General features: G+C 34.9%; 3 protein-coding genes across 3 annotated transcripts; 1 reads left to right on the forward strand and 2 right to left on the reverse strand.

Annotated features, from left to right (window-relative positions):
* The first annotated feature begins 3,994 nt into the window (after positions 1-3,994).
* LOC142543432 (prefoldin subunit 2-like) lies at positions 3,995-7,142 on the forward strand. Its single transcript, XM_075650685.1, has 2 exons — positions 3,995-4,159; positions 6,581-7,142. Exon 2 carries the CDS (start codon positions 6,590-6,592, stop codon positions 7,031-7,033), a length of 444 nt encoding a protein of 147 aa, XP_075506800.1. The 5' UTR covers positions 3,995-4,159; positions 6,581-6,589; the 3' UTR covers positions 7,034-7,142.
* Positions 7,143-12,361: 5,219 nt separating this feature from the next.
* LOC142542048 (transcription repressor OFP16-like) lies at positions 12,362-13,006 on the reverse strand. Its single transcript, XM_075648496.1, has one exon. It carries the CDS (start codon positions 13,004-13,006, stop codon positions 12,362-12,364), a length of 645 nt encoding a protein of 214 aa, XP_075504611.1.
* A 990-nt stretch (positions 13,007-13,996) lies between these two features.
* Positions 13,997-17,250, reverse strand: LOC142543433 (glyoxylase I 4). The gene is made up of 4 exons (XM_075650686.1): positions 16,988-17,250; positions 16,320-16,547; positions 15,633-15,708; positions 13,997-14,287 (listed from the first exon to the last, which is right to left on the reverse strand). The coding sequence occupies exons 1-4, from the start codon at positions 17,069-17,071 to the stop codon at positions 14,247-14,249; spliced, it is 429 nt and encodes a 142-aa protein (XP_075506801.1). The 5' UTR covers positions 17,072-17,250; the 3' UTR covers positions 13,997-14,246.
* Between the last annotated feature and the right edge of the window lie 2,509 nt (positions 17,251-19,759).

Here is a 19,759-nt window from a genome sequence, read left to right on the forward strand (position 1 = left end):
CGACACTTGATAAAAATTCGCAGCTGGGCAGTTGATTGAATTGTCCAGAAGACAGACAATGGGAGCTTCAAGTGATAGAGGGGAAGGGTGATAAAGTGCATGAACAACATTTACTGCACATGTCTCTAAAGTCCACTTCTGGAATCGCAAGTAGCACGCCCTCTCGAACCATACAAATCTAAGCAAGAGAAGGAGAGAAGCTACCATGCACATGTCTCTAAATATGAACAACATTTGCTGCACATGTCTCTAAATATGAATTGCAGCGCGCCGCGCACATCGAGAATACTACTAATGACAGCATGCATAGAACGCTGCAAATAATATGAATCGCAGTGCGCATTGCACGCCGCCAAAATGATTAATTGCCGCGTGCGTTAGAACGCCGCAAATAATATGAATCGCAGCACGCATTGCACGCCGCCAAAATTATTAATTGCCGCCGCGATTCACGCCGTTGTTATCTTCAAACTTTCAACAGCTTATAGTTGTGCGCCGCGAAATCCCATATTTGTGGTAGTGAACGTTTAGATCGCCCTATGGCAACGATGGAATGACTGGAATTGTTACCGCAGGCTCGAGATTTTCATAAAGATTTCTTTGGGTCTGATCATGTTGCTTGATTTGCATCGTCATGCGCTTAACAACAGCTTTTTGTACCTTTAAATTTGAGTCCTACCGACGATCTCATCGCGATTTTCCCACTGTGGTCACCGAATGTTGGTCGAGTTCTTTTCATTAGCAGCCTGGTAGTTGTTTGGTCCTTCGAAATGCCCTGGCTCGATGTAGGAAACAACTTTATTTATGGGGCACCCGTACCTTTAGGAATTTGGCCAGTAGAATTAAAGAGCTCCAGCATTCGATTTCTCGATTCAATTCTGAACTGTTAGAGGTTGGGAGGCTGCCAATTGTGTTACAATTGGAGCGACAACGTAGACCATCTACTAGCATTCGAGGAGTATTATGGGAAACAAATATCTCGGCAAGAGTGGTTAGGTGGGCTGACCGTAATACTAAGTATTTTCATAGCAAGGCTTCATTTTGCGGCAGAATAATCGAATTCAGGGACTTCGCAATAACAGTAATGCATGGGTTACTGATTTTCAGGGTATTTCTTCTATTATTCTCAACTGTTTTGCTACAATTTTTACTACTAGCCATCACACAGAAGATTGTGTGGCTCGGGCAGTTGATGGAATTGATCGTAAGATCCTGCCTCCTACGTGTGATTATTTGGATGCTAAGTATACTTCACATGAGGTTCGGGATGCTTTATCTGCTATGTTGGGTAACAACATGCTACGAGTCCTTGGAAATCACCAGGCCCGATGGGCTTGATGTTGGTTTCTTTCAAGAGAACGGGGAGTGGTGGGTGAACACATTACTCAGGTGTGTCTCTCGGTTCTCAATGAGTATACGTCGATTCGGGAGCTGAACATGACTCAACTTGTGTTAGTTCCGAAGAGTAAGAATGCTACTTCTGGGGCAGATTTTAGGCCATTGAGCCTCTAATGTGATTGCCAAAGTTACATCTAAAGCTATGGCTAATCGCTCAAAGGTATGTCTACCAGATCATATTTATGTTGAACAAAGCGAGTTTGTACCGGGACGCCTAATCACTGATAATCTCTTTTGGATGCTTACACGTACTCAAGACCACCTAAGGTCGATCGCTTTTAAACTTGACATGAGTAAGACATGTGATCGAGTGGAATGGTTGATAAGGCCAAATCTTGAAAAGATTTTAGGGATTTGATTTAATAATATTTGCCCTTATCTTATATTTTTATCCCTATTTATGTGCTTAATTGAATTAATAATTGTAGATTTAAATAAAAGATGAAAAATGATTAAAATTGGAAATAAAATAAATTTACAAGACTTCAAAGGAAATAAAATATTTTTATCTTATTATGTTGATATTATTGAAGTTCTTGATAAAGATGGAGTCTAATCTTTGAAAAAAATCTACAATCTTATTATCTATAAGGTTTAAGTGGAGATGTGCTTAAAAAGAATACAAGAAGAGGCCCATTGACACAGGAAGAAAGAAGCGCAGAAGACCGCGGAAGAGAGGGGAACAGAAGCTACTGTGAAGTAGTATCACCGCGGAAGAAGAACATAAGGGAGGAAGAGTGAAGGGCAGAAGCAAGAGGAATTCCGCACACATGCTACAAATCATTGAAAATTCCTTTCCTTCTTTCTTAACTATGTATTCTTCATTGAATTTAAACACTGATTTTGACTTTTATTTTAAGTTTATGGAGTAGATTTTTATAGACTAAGGCCATGATAGGGGCCGAGACATATTATTTTTTGATGTTTTGAGTTTAATTCAATTAGATTATTTATTTTATTCATTGATTGATGTTGTTTATCACGTGTTCTTTTAATCTGGCCAATTAAATTGAATATTTGTTGGTTAATCTAAAACCGGAAGGCGATAGATTAATATTTGCTTCACACATCAATCAACACATGGTTAAATTGACTAGAAATAGTATTCGATTTCAGTGTGCGACTTTAGGTTGAAAAACTGGAATTTCACAGCGATCTAATGCGGTTGAATCTAATTAAATCCAGTTAGGAATAATTGGACTGTTAGATTTAATTAGGTTTATTAATTCGAGAAATCGTTTAATAAATAATTTTGAAAATTCCGTTGTGGATTAAAAAAATTAATTTATTGAATATGAATTTGACACGTAGATTAAAAGTTGTCTCGGTACCGTTGTGAGCCTTAGTCGTTTATAAAAAATTTGAATTTTCGTCTAATAGTTTGGATTATTTTTGCTTTAGTTAATTTATTTAAATTGTTTTATTTAGTTTTAATTAATTTATCTCCCATCATTTGAATTTTATTAGCCTAAATTAGGAAAAATAATTCACATTCTATTAATTAAACATCAATCTCTGTGGGTACGATACCGGACTCATCTCCAAATACTATTACTTGACCTAGTCCGCTTGTTAGATTTATTCCCAACCGAAATCGTCTGTCAATGGTCTTTTTTTTTGCGGTGATGTCAAGACTAGATTTCGTAATAGATTATCTTGGTTGTTGATACGATCCAATTTTCTTGTGTGGTTAATGGTAGATCAACCGAGATATTCTGTGGAAGTAGGGGTGTCAATCGTGTTGGGTTTCGGGTCAACACGCGAAATTTTTTTTATTTTTTTTTTCAACCCGAACCCGAAGCAACATGAAAACCCCCAACCCGAATACGAACCCGTCTAACCCGACTCAACCTGTCTAACCCGCTTAACCTGAATTTTATTTATTTTTTTTAAAAAAAAATTAATGAAAAAAATTCGAAAAAATAAAAAATAATAATAATATTTTAATTTAAACACATAATAACAAAATTTTCGATTTAAATTTGAAAGTTTAATTGTAGAAAATTAAAGTATATTTACTAAATCAAATAAACAATTGTTAAAAAAATAAAAAATATACAAAATAAATATTAAATAATGAAAATTTATCATATAAATATACAATAAATTTTGTTCAAACATAAAATATATAAAAATATAGGTAATATTTTCAAAAAAAAGTTTTCGGGTCAACCCGCGACCCAACCCGAAACCCGTCTAACCTGGCAATAACCCGAACCTGAAAAACACCAACTCGAACCTGATTTTTTTCGTGTTGATCGTGTCGAGTTGACGGATCGTGTTGCATTTTGACACCCCTATGTGTGTAAGGCTGCCCTCTTTCACCATACTTATTTATGTTATGTATGCTCGAGTAAATAGCTTAAATGTGCACAGACTGCTCCACCAGTAACTCATAGTGTTGCCATTCGGGATTATGGTCAAATTATTGATTTACAGAAGCCCAAATTTCAAAAAGTTTTATTAATTAATTAATTTAAATAAAAATGTAGATTTCATTTTGAAAAGTATAAAAATAATAAATGATTTCATTTATCGATTGAATTAAATAATTTTCTAAACTCACTTCTTTACCCATTTAATCAATTGCTGACTTGTTCGATCGATTTAACCAAACAAACGGTGCCTTAGTGGTTATGCTCTGCACACCATTAGGTGAACTCAATAATCCATATAGCTGCCGGGAAGATTTCGCCAACGGCCACGGGACGGACAAACTCTGCACCCCATCAGTAGTCGTCTCCTTGGTTGAATCTCTCAGGTATTTTATCCTTCTCATATTGATTTTCTGTCTACTTTCCCCAAATTAATAAATGCGAACGAGGGATTGTTTTTTTCTCATAGAATTAGCAATTAAAACCTGAGTATATAGCTGTAGTTCAGCGATACTATCTGTGGTATGAGGTTTCTGATGCTAGTGCTACATGCAGTTTTTGTGCAAAGATGGAACTTTTCTAGGTTTGTATCGTAGTGGCTGCCAAATTTTGATAATATGCAGTTTCTTTGTAAATAAGGAAAAAAATCGGGTTGACGAAGCTTTTCCATAATATTTGACTGAGTATCCACCCACAGCATGGATGATTCCACTCTGGAGGAGTTCTGGACGTATGAATATTGATTTTGTTAAGTGAGATCTGCACGAATGCCATTATTGAACCGGCTGGGGAAATTAGACATCAATGCCCATGTATTATAGTATAACCGATGATCTGAAATATAGGATGAACTCATGAACATGATCACAATGGTGATAGGAAGCAGGTTGGATTCCCTTCAAACCCGTAGAACGATTATTGGTGGACTTTCTTTAGATTTTAGTTGCTGAAGTGTTGTGGGTTTAAAAATTTTATTAGATCATGCTTAGTGCAACGTCGAGTTTAAAGCACTATTTAAGTGTTCACGCGATTGTTTATCTCTAGTGCTAGTTTGTGGTTCTTACCCTGTTTATTGCCGACTTGGTAAATGGGAGACTCATTAACTATTTTTCCCTTTCTGTGATTTTGGCTGTTAACTATTTTAGGGACATGCACTCATGCACCTACATAAACTATTCTTGAATATTCGCTGACGATGGTTGTGTAGTAAGTATACTTCTCTCTGATTTTCTGGGACAACTTCTAATGATTCACTGAAGATGGTCGTGTGATAGGTTGACTTCTCTCTGATCTTTTAGGATAATTGAAACAAAATACACCCTGGTTTGTATGGAAAATCTGTTCTTGTGTCTTTCCCTTGTGTCCTGCTGTCCTAGCTGCAGAAGCTGTTTGATAGATCACACACTTCCATGATAAATAGTTGGTGGAGGGAAGATTGAGACGTCAATGTTTTTTAGCTGAGCTTGGCATTTTGTACTGAGTTTATACGAAGTAGCTCGCAACGTGTTTTGACTAGCACTAAAACCCATAAACAAATGCGCAGGTTATGTGTGATCATGTTGATAAAGTGGGCCTAACTCAGTTATTTGGAAACCAATCCTTACAGAGCATTATGCTTCCTAACCCCTTGACTCTCAAATTGTTGTTGCACTTTGTTTATGTGCTTATCTATTGAACCTACTAACCATATCACCTAACATAGGATATGCTCGGCAAAACCAATGTCTGATCATATTATAGCCAATCTATTTCTACTAACTGAGTTGAAAGCTTGGTTGTTAAGTAACCACTATCTGTACTTTCCAAGATGCAATTATTTTGGATCTGAGTTGTGACAACAAGGTACATCCACATTCCACATGCTATGTATTTATGAAGCAATTAACAACCATAATGCAGATACAAGTAAGACTTCGTGAAAACCCAGCCTCGTGATTCTACGAATCAGACGTACGGTAGTAGAAAAATGTAAGCATATAACTATACCATTACTTTGAAACTAAGGACAGAGGAGACTTCGCCTGTTCATCACTTGCCACTCTTTGAAGTATTGGAATGTTTATAATAAAGAACCCCTATCACCTGTAACACATTTACTATGGGAAATCATTGAGCATTAAGTAAATGAGAGGCAGATTTTAGGCAACACCCATATGTTGAGGTGTCTTCAATCAGAATTAAGTGTATATCATAAGATTCCAGGGTAACATCACAGGATTGGACAAAATGGAAAAGAAGCAATTTGTCATAATTCACGCTTGAGTACTGACCTATGAGATCTTAATTCCTGGTGTGTAAGCTGATCAGAAGACGTATGGTTCATTGGAAATGTACGCGTTCCTTACCAGTTTGTCATTTAAAAACTTACAGCTAGTCAAAGAGATCCAGAATAAAGCCCGGGACATCATTACAATTTAGCATAGACTCTTATGAATACGTAGTTATTTAAGCTGATAAAAGTGTAGGCTTAGATGTTTCTTGTTAGTTTATTGTTCTAGCCATCAACTGTTGTGATAAAATAATACGAGGGAGATTTTACTACCATTAGAATTCACAATCTTTCATTTTTGGTTGAAAAGAAAAACAAGCTGCCTATAAAACTTCTGTTGACACTGTTCACTTCAGCCAAAATAAACTGTGTTCTAGGTAGTATGCGATTGACACCATCTGTTGTGCAAATTCATCTGTTTATGTGGCCTCAATGCCTACTTTCCGAGAGCTTCATTTTGTAGTGATAGGTAAATCATGTGCGGACATGTTATATCTAGATGCCAGCTTTTAACATATTTGATTTCTGTTGTCTTCAGATCAATATCATGGCTAACTCTGACGGTGATAGGAAGGAACCAATGAATGAGCAAGCAGTTGCCAACATATACGGTGCTATGAGGACTGACATGAACCAAATCTACTCCAAAATCACTGAACTAGAAATGGAGGCCAGTGAGCATTCACTCGTGATCAATGCGATAGAACCGCTTGATCCCTCGAGAAAATGCTTCAGGATGGTAGGAGGCGTTCTTGTGGAAAGAACTATAAAAGAAGTATTGCCTGCCGTCCAACGTAACAAGGAGGGGCTTGAAGAGGTCATTGCTCGGCTTTATGAAGCTTTGGAGAAGAAGAAAAGGGAGATAACTGAATTCGAGGCCAAGTACAAAATAAGAATTACAAAGGGCGATAGTGCGATGAAGGATGAGAGTGGTAAAAAAGAGGGAAATGCACAGGGCGTGCTTGTTGGTCCTGCTGCTTCTACTGAATAGGTCATCTGTTTTTTTTTTGCTCTAAACATCCGTTTACTTCGCGTTTGATTATTGTGTAATTCTGACAACGGTTTTGAACTTATGATGTTGAAACTGACAATTTCGTTCATCTCTCAAGATTTGTCATCGTTACCTATGCAAGAAATTGAGAACAAATAGTCATATATAATTCCTAGAATATTAGTGGACATCTTCTAAGTTCTACCCCATTCAATAAACACTAACCCGTTCATGGCCCCTTTCTTTCATTGATTTCTTGATTTCCATGTTCCCCAAGTCGGTCATTTCAAAACACCAAATAAAGAGGAATCTAAAATGTGCAACGCATCCAATGTCACATGGCTATCGTGCTGTCCTTTAAGGATATGGGGATCTCAGTTGCAGCACATGTTGGTTTGTCTATTACATAGAATGTTATGTCGGTAGACTTGGTATTTTCTTGCATAAACTTCGCCTTTTCTCGTACAAATACTGGTAGACACTGCTGTAGCAGCTGTTCCAAGTGCCCTTAACCAGGCATTCTCATAAATGTTGATTTGATTGAAAAGACAGATCCATGAACGGGGTATTGATCTTGTTTGTGTTGGAAGTTTGCTAAATGGATCCTTTTCAGTTATTTGCATGTCGTCCTCTTCTAATTATTGCTACACTGACCACACTGTTGTCCTTTTTGTTTTTTTCGCATTTTCACTTGGTCCTGTCCCCATTAATCAAGGGTGGGTCGATAATCTATTTCGTATTTTTAAAAGAGTTTCAGATTTTTATTCAGATTTGTTTTTTGGGAACTTGGTTGTTACTCGCACAACATCGAAAATCCTCATGAATCTCTCATTTTAATTATATTTTTGGATTTACCATTAACAAGAATAAATTAATATATGAATATAATAAGATATCTATAAAAAAGAAAAATAGTCAATTTAGTCATCTAAGTTATTACGTTTTCTTTTTCGGTCATCTAACTTGTCAAAGTTATGTTTTAATTATATATGTAACGTCCCAAAAATTTGAGGGTATGAGAGTCTACGTGAATCACATGCATGTAAGTTATCAAATTTCTAATGTATTTTAATTATTTATTTTTAACGCATTAATGCATGATTTTAACATGAATATATATGTTTAATTCTTGGTTCATTAAGATTGCATGATATAAGGTTTTTAGTAGTATTTCACGATCGAACGAGGAACCGAGACCGGGAACAATTAAGGAATTTTTTTTATTAAATAATTTTTTTAATTATTTAATATATGATGTAAATAAGGGTGATTTTCGATAATGAGCCTTGTTAAGATATTTTTACTCAACGAATCGTATTTTAAACTTGTATTCAATTTTTAGCAACGGATGACTGTTTGAGGTTTCGTATAATATTTTCAAAAACGTAACTAAACGAAATATTTTACGAGAGTGTTTTTGGGTTTAATGAGATTGTTTTATTGCATAATGGGCTCAAAATTCTACTTAACCTCATTAATTTTAATTAAGGGCTCATTATACTACTTATATTATACTTAAACTACATCCCAAAAACCCTAATCTCCTACACCACCTTCGGCCGCCCCCTCTCCCAACTCCAGCAGCCATCTTCGAAATTTCAGCAGCTTTCTCATAAGGTTTCTCAAGTTTCTTTTAAAGAATCTCTTCCCCGTCTCTCCGGTGCATGTTCTACGCGACTTTATCAAGGTTTTCAAACATTAAAACGTAAAGGCACGCCCTATACCTCGTTTTTCTCGTCATTTACAGCAATATATGTTGGTTTGTATGTTTTTGCATGAGGAACCATCGATCTATCATGTCGTGTTGGTTTTATACAATTCTTGCACGAAAATATGTATACATTTTGACATGTACTCACGTTTTCCATGGCTTATGTGCAAGGGGCTGCTAGGTCTAGACTCCTAGGGGCTGTACACGTTGAGGTCAATGGTGACTAGGGCTGAGAGCACCTCGGATCGCGCCTAGACAAGGGGGCCGATCGGTTGGGTCGTGTGATGCATGTTTCGGCTAGAACGGGGGCAAAGGGAAGAGCGGCCGTCTATGGCTAGTTTCAGGTGCTGGTTTAGGTCATGAGGGGTACGTGTCAGGCCTTGGGATGGTCCTTGTTTGGATGGTAGGGGGGCTAAGCGCGGATCGAAGCTTGATGGCAAGTTAGGACAAGTTTGGGGCTAGATCGCGTAGTCCTTGATGAACCGAGGGATCCGCATGCATGGGACTGCTACCTAGGCTAGGTCGGTCCAGGAGGGTCAAGTCACATCCTAGGAGGGTCTGTTCTGAGGCTGGTCTAAGCTGGTTAGGTGCAGGGTCAAGCGTTTAGCTTGTTATTGTAACTAAGGTTCGGTCCTTTAGTGTGCAGAATTTTCCAGCAGCTGTATGGTCTTTCTCGAGGGTCTTAATTGGTCTGATTTAGGTTGTTTAGGGGCTGATAGGGTGTGAATGAGATGTGGTTAAAATTTGGGAAAGTTTGGTTAAGTTTCGGGTTGATTCGGGTTAAAAACGGGACTCCGGTCCAAGTTTTAAAACGAATCGTAAAAGTTATGGAACGAGCTCGAGGTTACATCTAGGGAATGGTTATAATTATGTTTTGAGGTGTTTTAATAAGTTCGTGTGGCTTCAGGTCGAAATTTTTAGGTTCAGGGGCAAAATGGTCAATTAGGGTTTTCAGGGGCAAAATGGTCATTTTGCACCCGGATCGAGTTAATGATCCTAGCAGTGTCCTGATCACAAAATTACATGTTTTAAATATATATGTTATCATGAACATGACTTATTATGGAAATTACGAAAAAATACGTTGCATGCTTGATTTTAAGAAAATTTACGTATATGCATGATTTTTATAAGTAATGAATACGATAACATATTTTGAAGGAAAGGAGTTGGTTGTGACGAACACGAACACAAACATGTAAAGCCAAGGCTCAGTGGATGGGTAATAATGTCACTGATGTCCCCGTCGCTGGGTATCGCGGTTATACGTAGATGGATCCATCGACTAGAGCTGATATCAAAGTCACAACTAATGATCTGAATTCAAATAAAGAAAATGAACACGTATATGTTGATATGATGAGATATGTTATGGATACGTTTAAGCTTTGGCATGTTATGTTTAAGTTCATGCTTTTAAGATCATGAAAGGTATTTTAACTACAGTACTTTTCACTGTTGTATGTTATGTATATGTACTTGCTATCATGGTTCAAGTATGTTGAGTCTTTAGACTCACTATGTGTGATTGATGCAGGTGAGCATGATGATGTGAAGACTGGAGGCGCTGAAGACTGAGTAGGAGGAACTAGGTGTGAACACGTTAACCCGAGGACCTTGCATTTTTCCGCATATTATGATCACAAGTCATGAGTGTAAACAATATTTTAAATGTTTTTGCATCTCTTTTTACGTTAATGATTTTGACTAGACGTTGAGTTCTTTTAAAACAGTAGACTAGGAGATTGATTTCAATTTAAATGCAGTTATTTTTATTCAGTCGTTGGACGATTTGTTTTTTTAAATGCATGATTGTCTGCTTTTATTTCATGCACGTGTTTGAGTATTTTTTAAAAGAGCTTTTAAATTTTTTTTAAAAATATTTCAGTAAAATTTTAAACAATAGACATTTCAATATAACTTTGGGTTTTGTTAGTTTTTAGACCAATTTAACCCATGTCTTGACGTGGTGCCGAAATCATCATCATCAATTTCCAACAAAAAAACGAAGTTAAATGACTAAAACCTAAATTTGAAAAATTTTAATCATAAATTTAAGGACTATATTGGCTAGTTTCCGAAAAAAAATAAATAAATCAAACTTTATTGTTTTCCGTCCGAAATCAAAGATATATGTCACCAATCCGCTGATTTGGCGCATTAATTTTTAGATACGTTTGAATGAAATAGGGTGAAATTATAGAATTACGATATCTTCATTTTCTAAAAAAAAAATAAAAAAAGATATATATACTTATAATTTTGCATTATTTATTTATATAATGTGTATCACAGTCCTAGGCCTAACAAAAAAGGGGAAACCTAAGATTAAGATAATGGAGTTTGGCATCGGAATGGGTACAATGCTACCAACCTAATCCAATTATCTTTACAATAATTATCAGATATATGTTAAAACATTAATACTTGTGATAATACCAGAAAACATGACCTAATAGCGCATTTGGATGTATTTATTGGACCTTCTTTGCTTGTCCTAATCACGCATGTAATAAAAACATCATTTAATTTCCCAATAATTGCAAAAGAATACATATATTATCAAATTTGAAGATGATGAAAATCCATTATGCATGATTTATTTTACTGACGAATTCGTGCTTAAGGTTATTAATTTTCTATTTTTTAGATATCATTTTATTTTTTTAGTTTCTCGAAGAAATATATAGATTTTTATTACAAGAGATCATTTTATTTTTTTAGTTTCTCGAAGAAATATATAGATTTTTATTACAACTGAGACTTTATAATTATCGTGTCGTGTAATATATTAGTACGTTGGCATGGTGATTATATTATAACCGATCATTTGGAAGTAATTGTGATCTCGTGGTCCGAAATTACGCTTTTTGAGAAAATATAATTGTAATTTAATCTCCGTTTTTATTTTTGTTTTGTTTTTTTTAAAAAAATAAAAATAAAAATTGTTTCCTCGCAGACAAATTTTGGGTTTGGTTCAAGAAAGCCCTTGCACGTAATGCACTATTTGCATGGCCACATACGACAATATATTTTGGATTTTGTGAGCTTTACAGAACAATAGATCTTAAATTATTAAGAAAAATATAAAATAGAAATAACTTTATAGCGTATAAAGAAGATAAATCAACCTTATTTTACGGTTTATATATAGAATTTTTTAACAAAACAAAATTTAATCTCCTAGGATAAGACTGAATAGGAAAACAGATTATGCAAACGAGGGTGAAAAACTTTCTTTTAAGTTTTACTTATTTATCACAACACATATTGAATTTTTTTACCTTAAAAATGGAGTTGGAGACGGGATATAATTCAAATTTGACAGAAAATTAGAGTTATAAATCATTATGTTTATCGTCTGATCTATATAATGTATAAATTATTATTTATAAATAAAAAACACATTATGTAATAAAAATTAATCACATATATATGTAGATTTTTTTAAAAATAATTATAAATAATATGTGATACATTTGATTTAAGAATATAAATTTTAAACACCTCCAAACCAAAAGGAAAAAACTCCCTAATAGTTACCTTCCTACATTCTTACAACAGTAACAACGAAAAAGAACCAAATAAAAAGACAATAATACTAAAAAAATAGAATATTAAACCGGCGGCGATGGTGTGGCACGATGTCGACGTCGGCGGTGAGGGGTTCTCCGGCAGATCACAGGCGGCGGCGACACGAGGGACACGACGATATCCGCAAAAGCGTCGATGATAAATTTATGGGTGTGTTTAGGGTTTAACGTTAAATAACACATTAGAAGGTCATGCAAGAACTCCCCGCTAGATTTCAAATCCCTCCAGTCGTGCGCTTCAATCATCTCCTGCATTGATTCCTTGAAGTCAGCATATGGGTCCGATGTATACTTCTGAATAGCCACGCTGCCACTCACCACCGCTCCAGAATCCATCAACCGCTGCGGCTGCTCGAAGATGGAGTTGGAACTTCCTGGGGTGGAAAAGAAGAAGCGGTTGGAGGCGAAGGCGGAGCTGAAGTCTGGGATTGAGTCATCATGTATATCATAATCATAGAAGGAGGAGGCGGTAGTGGTGGTGGAAATTTCAGAGTCAAAAGTAGTGATTGTTACAGCTGATGGATCATTAATGGCGGGCGGCGGCGTAGAATCGTTGTCATCTTGTTCATTCTCTTCTTGAATGGGGAGCGGTGGGGTAAAAGTAATAAGGGGGAGACACTTGAATTTGGAGAAGCAGAGGTTGAAGCTCTTCCATAGCATGTTGGACATTCTGCTTTTTCACTAATGTGGGAATTTGATTGGAGAATGAAAATATTTATACATGAAATATAATATTTTTTTACCTTAACTTTTTAATATGTCCATATTTTATCAATCAATTCATAATTTTAACCCACTTTCAATTTTAGTATTTTTCATTGTATAAATATGATATCAGACATATGTAAACGGAAAACTTGTCATGTTATCTTTTTTCGATTTCATATCAATAATTCTCAACGTCATATTGGTAAAAAACTGATATTGTGAATCGACTTATGACACGACAAAAAAACATGCAAATTATGCGACCAAAGAGTATATGCTATATAGGTAATATATATCGGAATACAAAAAATTTAAAAATCAAAATATATCTCTTCTCTATTTCCCACGAGAAAAACTATTTTTGACATGAATCGAAGTCAAAAAGTTGGGCTCCTTCCACTTGTTTTCTAAATGTCATGTTGTTAAGATATCAATTAAAACTTGAAGTCGTCGTCTCTAATCCATCATTAATTTGTAAATAATTGAACAACATAAAATTTGGCGTCACCTCATGCTTGGTCTTACGTTTTCCCTCTATTTACTTTATGAAATTTGCAGCCTGTGAAAAAGCAAGGGCTGGATTACCACTCATACTTCCGCATTCATTATAATTTGTCTCCATATCTTTTACCTTACCGTCACAATCAGTGAGAGGACCTTGTATAAGTAACTAAGATGGTAAATTTTTTTAATTTATCTATAACATTTTTATTATTTTTGTCTAAAATATATATTTTTGAGTAGCAATCTGTATACAATTTTACTGAGCATTAATTAAGAATATTACAGAAAATGATACAAATAATATTGGAGAAGATTTTTAACCCAACATACAAGGGAACAACTTTAAATGCATTTATTGCTATTTGCTTCCACTTCTCTGAGTATAATTGTTCTTATGAACTCATTTGACTCAGTAGTTAACTTCCACTAATGGATCATCCAACCATGAAAAAAATTTCAAATGAGACATTCAAGATGTTGGTATTCAAACATTTTAATGTAGGTACAGAAGTTGGTATATATTCAATATGATGTTATACATAGCTTCAATAGAAAGCAGACCAACATTTTATTTATCCACAGATGCACCAGTTCGAGACGTTAAGTAGCTTCACTAGAACTAACTCTTCCCAATATTTTATTTATTGCTACAAAAGTACATCTACTTACCATCCATTACTCAGATGAAAGGTTGGAATTACAGTTCCGGACACTGGTTACATATCTCGAGTCCATTGCCTGCACATAGAGCAAAGGTTATAACTCTTGTCAATCGAACCAAGAATCGCTATTTGTCGTGTCCCTCTTCTAAGAACTGATAGACAAAAACATTTGGTCGACAGTTTGACAGGTTTTTCTTCTTATGAACATCTATGTTAAGTAGGGATGTAAATGAACCAAACCGTTTGCGAGCTATTCGAAGCTCGGCTCGATAAAAAGCTCGTTTGAGTTCGTTTGTTACTCATATCAAGCCAAACTCAAGCTCGATTTCGAGCTCGAAAATTTAATCAAACCAAGCTCAAGCCTAAGGATATTCGGCTCGTGAGCTCGCAAACATGTTTGATAATATGCTCGCAAACATGTTCGATAATAGGCTCGCGAGCTCGAGCTCGATTTGTTTAAGTGGCTCGCAAAGCTCGACTCGTTTAGGTGGCTCGTCAGCTTGAACTTGGCTCATTTGTTGAGTTGACAAATAAAAATATTAGTACTAATGTTAATGGAAGGAATTGAACACAAAACATAGTTGAAAAAAGATTAATTCACACCACATAGTCACAATTACATTTTTTTATCTTACTTGCATATCGTTATACTAAAATGTTCTTTAAAACATAATAAATTAACAGAAATACATCAACTTATTCTTTTTTTCCCCAAAAATTTACATCACCAAGTCATATACACGTTGAGTAACTTTAAAAATTATTATCCTAAAATATTATATTAAATTGAATATAATGAATTTATATTCATTAAAAAATAAAATTTATTTGGAACACACGAATGGAGTATTAAAGGAGTGAAATTATTGCAATTTATTTATATGGTGATATCAGTGTATGACGGATATTTGTTATCTGGATGTTGGATGTATTATTTTGGGTTGTTCAATAATATAATGAGTTTATGTTTTTTTAGTTGTTCTTTTTGTCGTTTTGGTTATTTATGAATGAATTTATATTTTTATGTCTGATTTAAAATTAGTTATAGATATATTTAATTTTAAACAAGCTCAAATCAAGCTCAAACTCGAGCTCAATTCTATGCTTTATGAGCTCGAAAACAAGCCGAGCTCAAGCCAGACTTGTTAAACATGATAACCGAGCTATTAATGAATCAAGCTCGAGCCCGGCTTGATTAATATGATAAACCGAGCTTTTAACGAGCCGAGCTCGAGCTTTTTTCGAGCTTAGTAATTTCAATACAAACCGAGCTCGAGCCTGATAATAGAAGCTTGAATCGAGTTCGAGCCGAACTCGAACCTCAAACAATCCTAAACGAACCAAGCTCAAACCTGATATTGTTTGGTTTGGTTTGGATTGTTTACATCCCTGATGTTAAGTAATTAAAGAAAAAATATTACCATCTGGATCGAAGAAGAATGCTTGCTTGGTTTTCCCATCTGGTAGAGTCTTCTCGTATACATGGATTCCTTTCTCCTGAATGAACATAGGATCTCACAATGAAGACATCAAAAACAGAATGACAGCAGGATTAATTTTCCTGGATGAAGGAACATAGGATCTCACAACAAAAACACCAAAAACAGAATTGACAGTATGCTACTACTCAAAAATGTTTTTTCCTGTACTTAGTAAATTATCCAGAACCTTAAAATCCAGCCATAATCGAGTTGAGGTGTGAAATGGAAAAAAGAATTCACAACAAAATATTTCAATTTGGAATGCTCTCTGTGGCATACAGCAAACGTTTGACACAAATTCGGCAAAACCCCGCCATGCTCTCAAGCTTTAATTGCCAGAACAATAAATTCAATCTCATCTTAATTCTAATCAACGCATCCAACCAACTTCAATACACTTGTTACTAATAATTCAAATTACGTGTATAAGCTAACTAGAACATGTCCAGTATTCCAAATATCCAAAATCAAGAAACTATTAGCAAGTACAAGTGCCGATAGATCACAAATTTCAGCATCACCATATTTGCCACATATCACCCCAAAGTGCCAATAATATGATACACCACAATCACACAGCTCCATATACACATATCAAAGAAGACAGACATCATATCATATATGCACCTTAAGATTCTGGAGAAGTGAGTCGAAATTCGGTACATAGATACAAATATGGTGTCCTCTGGGGAGATTCCTGGGGTCCTCCACTGCTGAAGTGGCACTCCACGGACTTTCTGGAAGGGTAGAATTGGGGTTCCTTTCTATGAGATGAAGGAACAAGGATGACCGCAACTTCAACCATATCACCTCACAATCAAACGTTGGAGATTCCACTTGTTCAAAACCAAAAGTCTGAAAAACCCCACATATCCAAATCACAATTTTTCATTTAAAATTTAAACGATAAAAAGTTTCCTAAAATTCAACATGTACAGTCAGATACAGAATCAAAGACAAGCACATGGCATGCATCCTACGAATCATAATTTACGAGCCATTCATTTCCAAGAATCGCCAAACAAATTAAAGAAGCCACAGATCCAAATAACGATGTTTCATTTCAATTTGTTTCTTTTCTCAACTAATCAAACATATTAAGAAAATCTTGCAACACAGTACATGCCGCATACATAAAACACACAAACCATAAATCACGGACTATTTACAGGCCCCAAAACCAAATATCCCCAGTAAACCCTGCTCTCAATTTCCAGAATGAACCCAAATTCTCATATACAAGTATATAACTAAACAAGAAAAAGGCAGGTGAAAAGATGGAGTGGAATCACGACCTCCTTATAAAATTGAGCAAGGCGCTTGATATCTGTGGATTCTCTAGCAATATGATTGAGGCAAGCCCCCTTGGCTGACGCCATTTTTCTTCTCCGAGTCGGTGTCGCGAGCGCTTCCAATTCCCGCTGCAGATTTCTGTTTGATTTCGTACTCTACAGCACTACGTGTGTACAAGACATCCTTTGAGAAGGCAAGATGGATGGGCTCTTTGCGGAGAAACGTGTTGCAATAAGAACAGAGCTTCGTGTATTCAAAGTTTTTTTTCCCTTCCAAATATCATCACAATATAGATATATTGTTCCTAAAAAGTATTATCTGATTTTTCAATTTATTTATTTTTAAAAAAAAACATGTGTTTGAATATGTTTCTAAACATCTTCTTGAATGTTTCACAAACAAAAGTTTTAAAATTCGTCAAGTACTAGTTTGACGTCTAGCATTTAGGTCACTTAGACGAGACTAGGCAATACTAAATGGATTCTATGTTATTAATATAATAAATCACATATTAGAATTCCAACACAATAACATCAAATTTCAAATGCGTAAGAAATTACACAACTACGTAATATCACAAATTTACGCTAATGCTTTTTCTCCTATAACTTTCAACAACTTGTTTTTCATCGAACACAAACTCAATATCATTATTATGATCACCCTCCTCTTGGGATGCAAAAACATTATCATGAAGTTCTTTCACTCTAGAGCTTCTTCGAGGTTGTAGATTTTAATATGCACCAGTTTTTCATCAATTATTTGTCAAATTAGCCCCGAGCCTGGTTCAACTTTGTCTTCTTCCTCACTATCCACAATCCAACCTTATGCATTCGAAGCTTTTTTGCAAGAAGAAAATCGAAATTCCTTAATTTATCCTCTTTTTTTTTTTTCAACAATCTAGTATTAAATTGGACAAATATTAGATTGTTCAATCTATTGACATCTATCCTTTTTTATATGAATCTACCAACAAAAAACCATTATAGTTATTAACATGAACATATACTTTAAAAAATAATACTTTACTTTAATTAAAGTTTAAATTTACTCTTTCAAATGCACTTCAATTTCTTTCACACCCGATTGAACTTGTAGTTAATGAAAGTATCATCAATGTGAAACTCACAAATTCTGAACTCGAGATATTATTTTGTAATTGAAAGTTGTACTGTACTAAGCTATCCAAGATTTTTGTATCTTATTATTAAAGTTTATCAAGTCTATCTAAAATTGTGTAGGATAATTAAATCGTGTGTACAATATATATGAAACTCAAAATTTAAGATGATATTGTGTATATATTTTGATTTTGGGATAAATAAATAGGCCAAGATCCAAGAAATTAAATAAGAAGATATTGAATATAAACATGTGAACTTCAAAAATTTTGAGACATAATTTCGAAAATTTGAGAAAAATAAAAGATAAAAGTTTAAGATTTGAGATAAGGTTGACTTACACATGGTTCAAGATAAAAAGGAGATCAAGTAAAACGATAATGCAATTTGAGAAATTCAAAAGTTTGCCTATCAAGATTTCAAGAAAATCAAGAGTTATATTTTTAGGATAAATTATCTAACAAATTCAAATTAAATAGCGGAAAAATTTGAAATTTAAGGACAATTGTACCACAAAATAAAATATCTACCAAATGTTGGAAATTAGAGCTGGAATTCGAAATTCCAGACATAGCTAAGGATGATTTTCGAAATTTTTTCCAAGGAGATGGATAAAGGAGGATAAATTATCCTAGATTCAAAGTTTAGTTCCAAAGTTTAAACGCGAAGATGATACACGATCATGATAGTAATCAGTTCCTATGAATAGGAAGAGCCTCCCATTCGAAAATCACACTTGAAAATTATAGCAAATTTTCGAAAGTAGCTCCCTAGTGCCCTCAAGAATTTCGTGATTTGCTCTCCCAGTTCTGTCGATTGTCGAAGCTCTGCTGCAATCCAGATCTACGAAGGATTCGAAAATCCTAGTGAACAAACTCACCTCCACGTTTTTAGCATCTAGATCTAAGGTAAGTTGACTTGTTTTAAAAGTATAATTTCGGTTATGCATTGTTTCATTTTTCAAAAATTACGGTTGAGTGCAATTCTTTTTCTACCCCTTCTTGATATGATTATCATATGTTTTATTTTTTGGCATTGCAAGGATTCAATTGGATATGAGTGAAAAATCTCAATATGAGATATGTTTATGACCCTTACACGGTGGTATTGTAACTGTTATATGGCCTTGTCTCCTTCGAGGAGTAAAAATTGAAGACTGATATCAGTAAATCATGGGAATTAGAAGAATCTCAGTGCCTAGACCAAAATATGCTTATGTGGGTGCTGATTATATGTTATGCGAATTATTTTAGGCATGCTATGATATGTTGTTTTCGAAAATCATGTGTATTTGTTATGTATATGCTCGAACGGTCCCCACTTACTGAGTGACGATTATATCACTCACTCTTACTCTCCCCTCCGAATAAGTCTGAAGAACATATAAAGGAAGATGAACAATACCAGTTTTGGGGCTAGTGATGGACGAAATAAGAGCCATTGGAGTTTACGTTGTTCGTTTTAAGTTTTATTTGAGTTTTCGCTGTAAACGCTTCTACATATTTTTTTTAAATTGTAAAGACAATTGAATGATTGATTGTGAGAAATAAATTGATTTTGGTTTATACTGTACTAAGAGGCTTGTTATTTGACGATTATATAATTGTTAAATAACACTAGTGGACTAACCCCTGTCTCGGGGCGTGACAATCG

The sequence above is a fragment of the Primulina tabacum genome, chromosome 4 (assembly GCF_025594145.1).
Source record: "Primulina tabacum isolate GXHZ01 chromosome 4, ASM2559414v2, whole genome shotgun sequence".
NCBI classification, from domain to species: domain Eukaryota; kingdom Viridiplantae; phylum Streptophyta; class Magnoliopsida; order Lamiales; family Gesneriaceae; genus Primulina; species Primulina tabacum.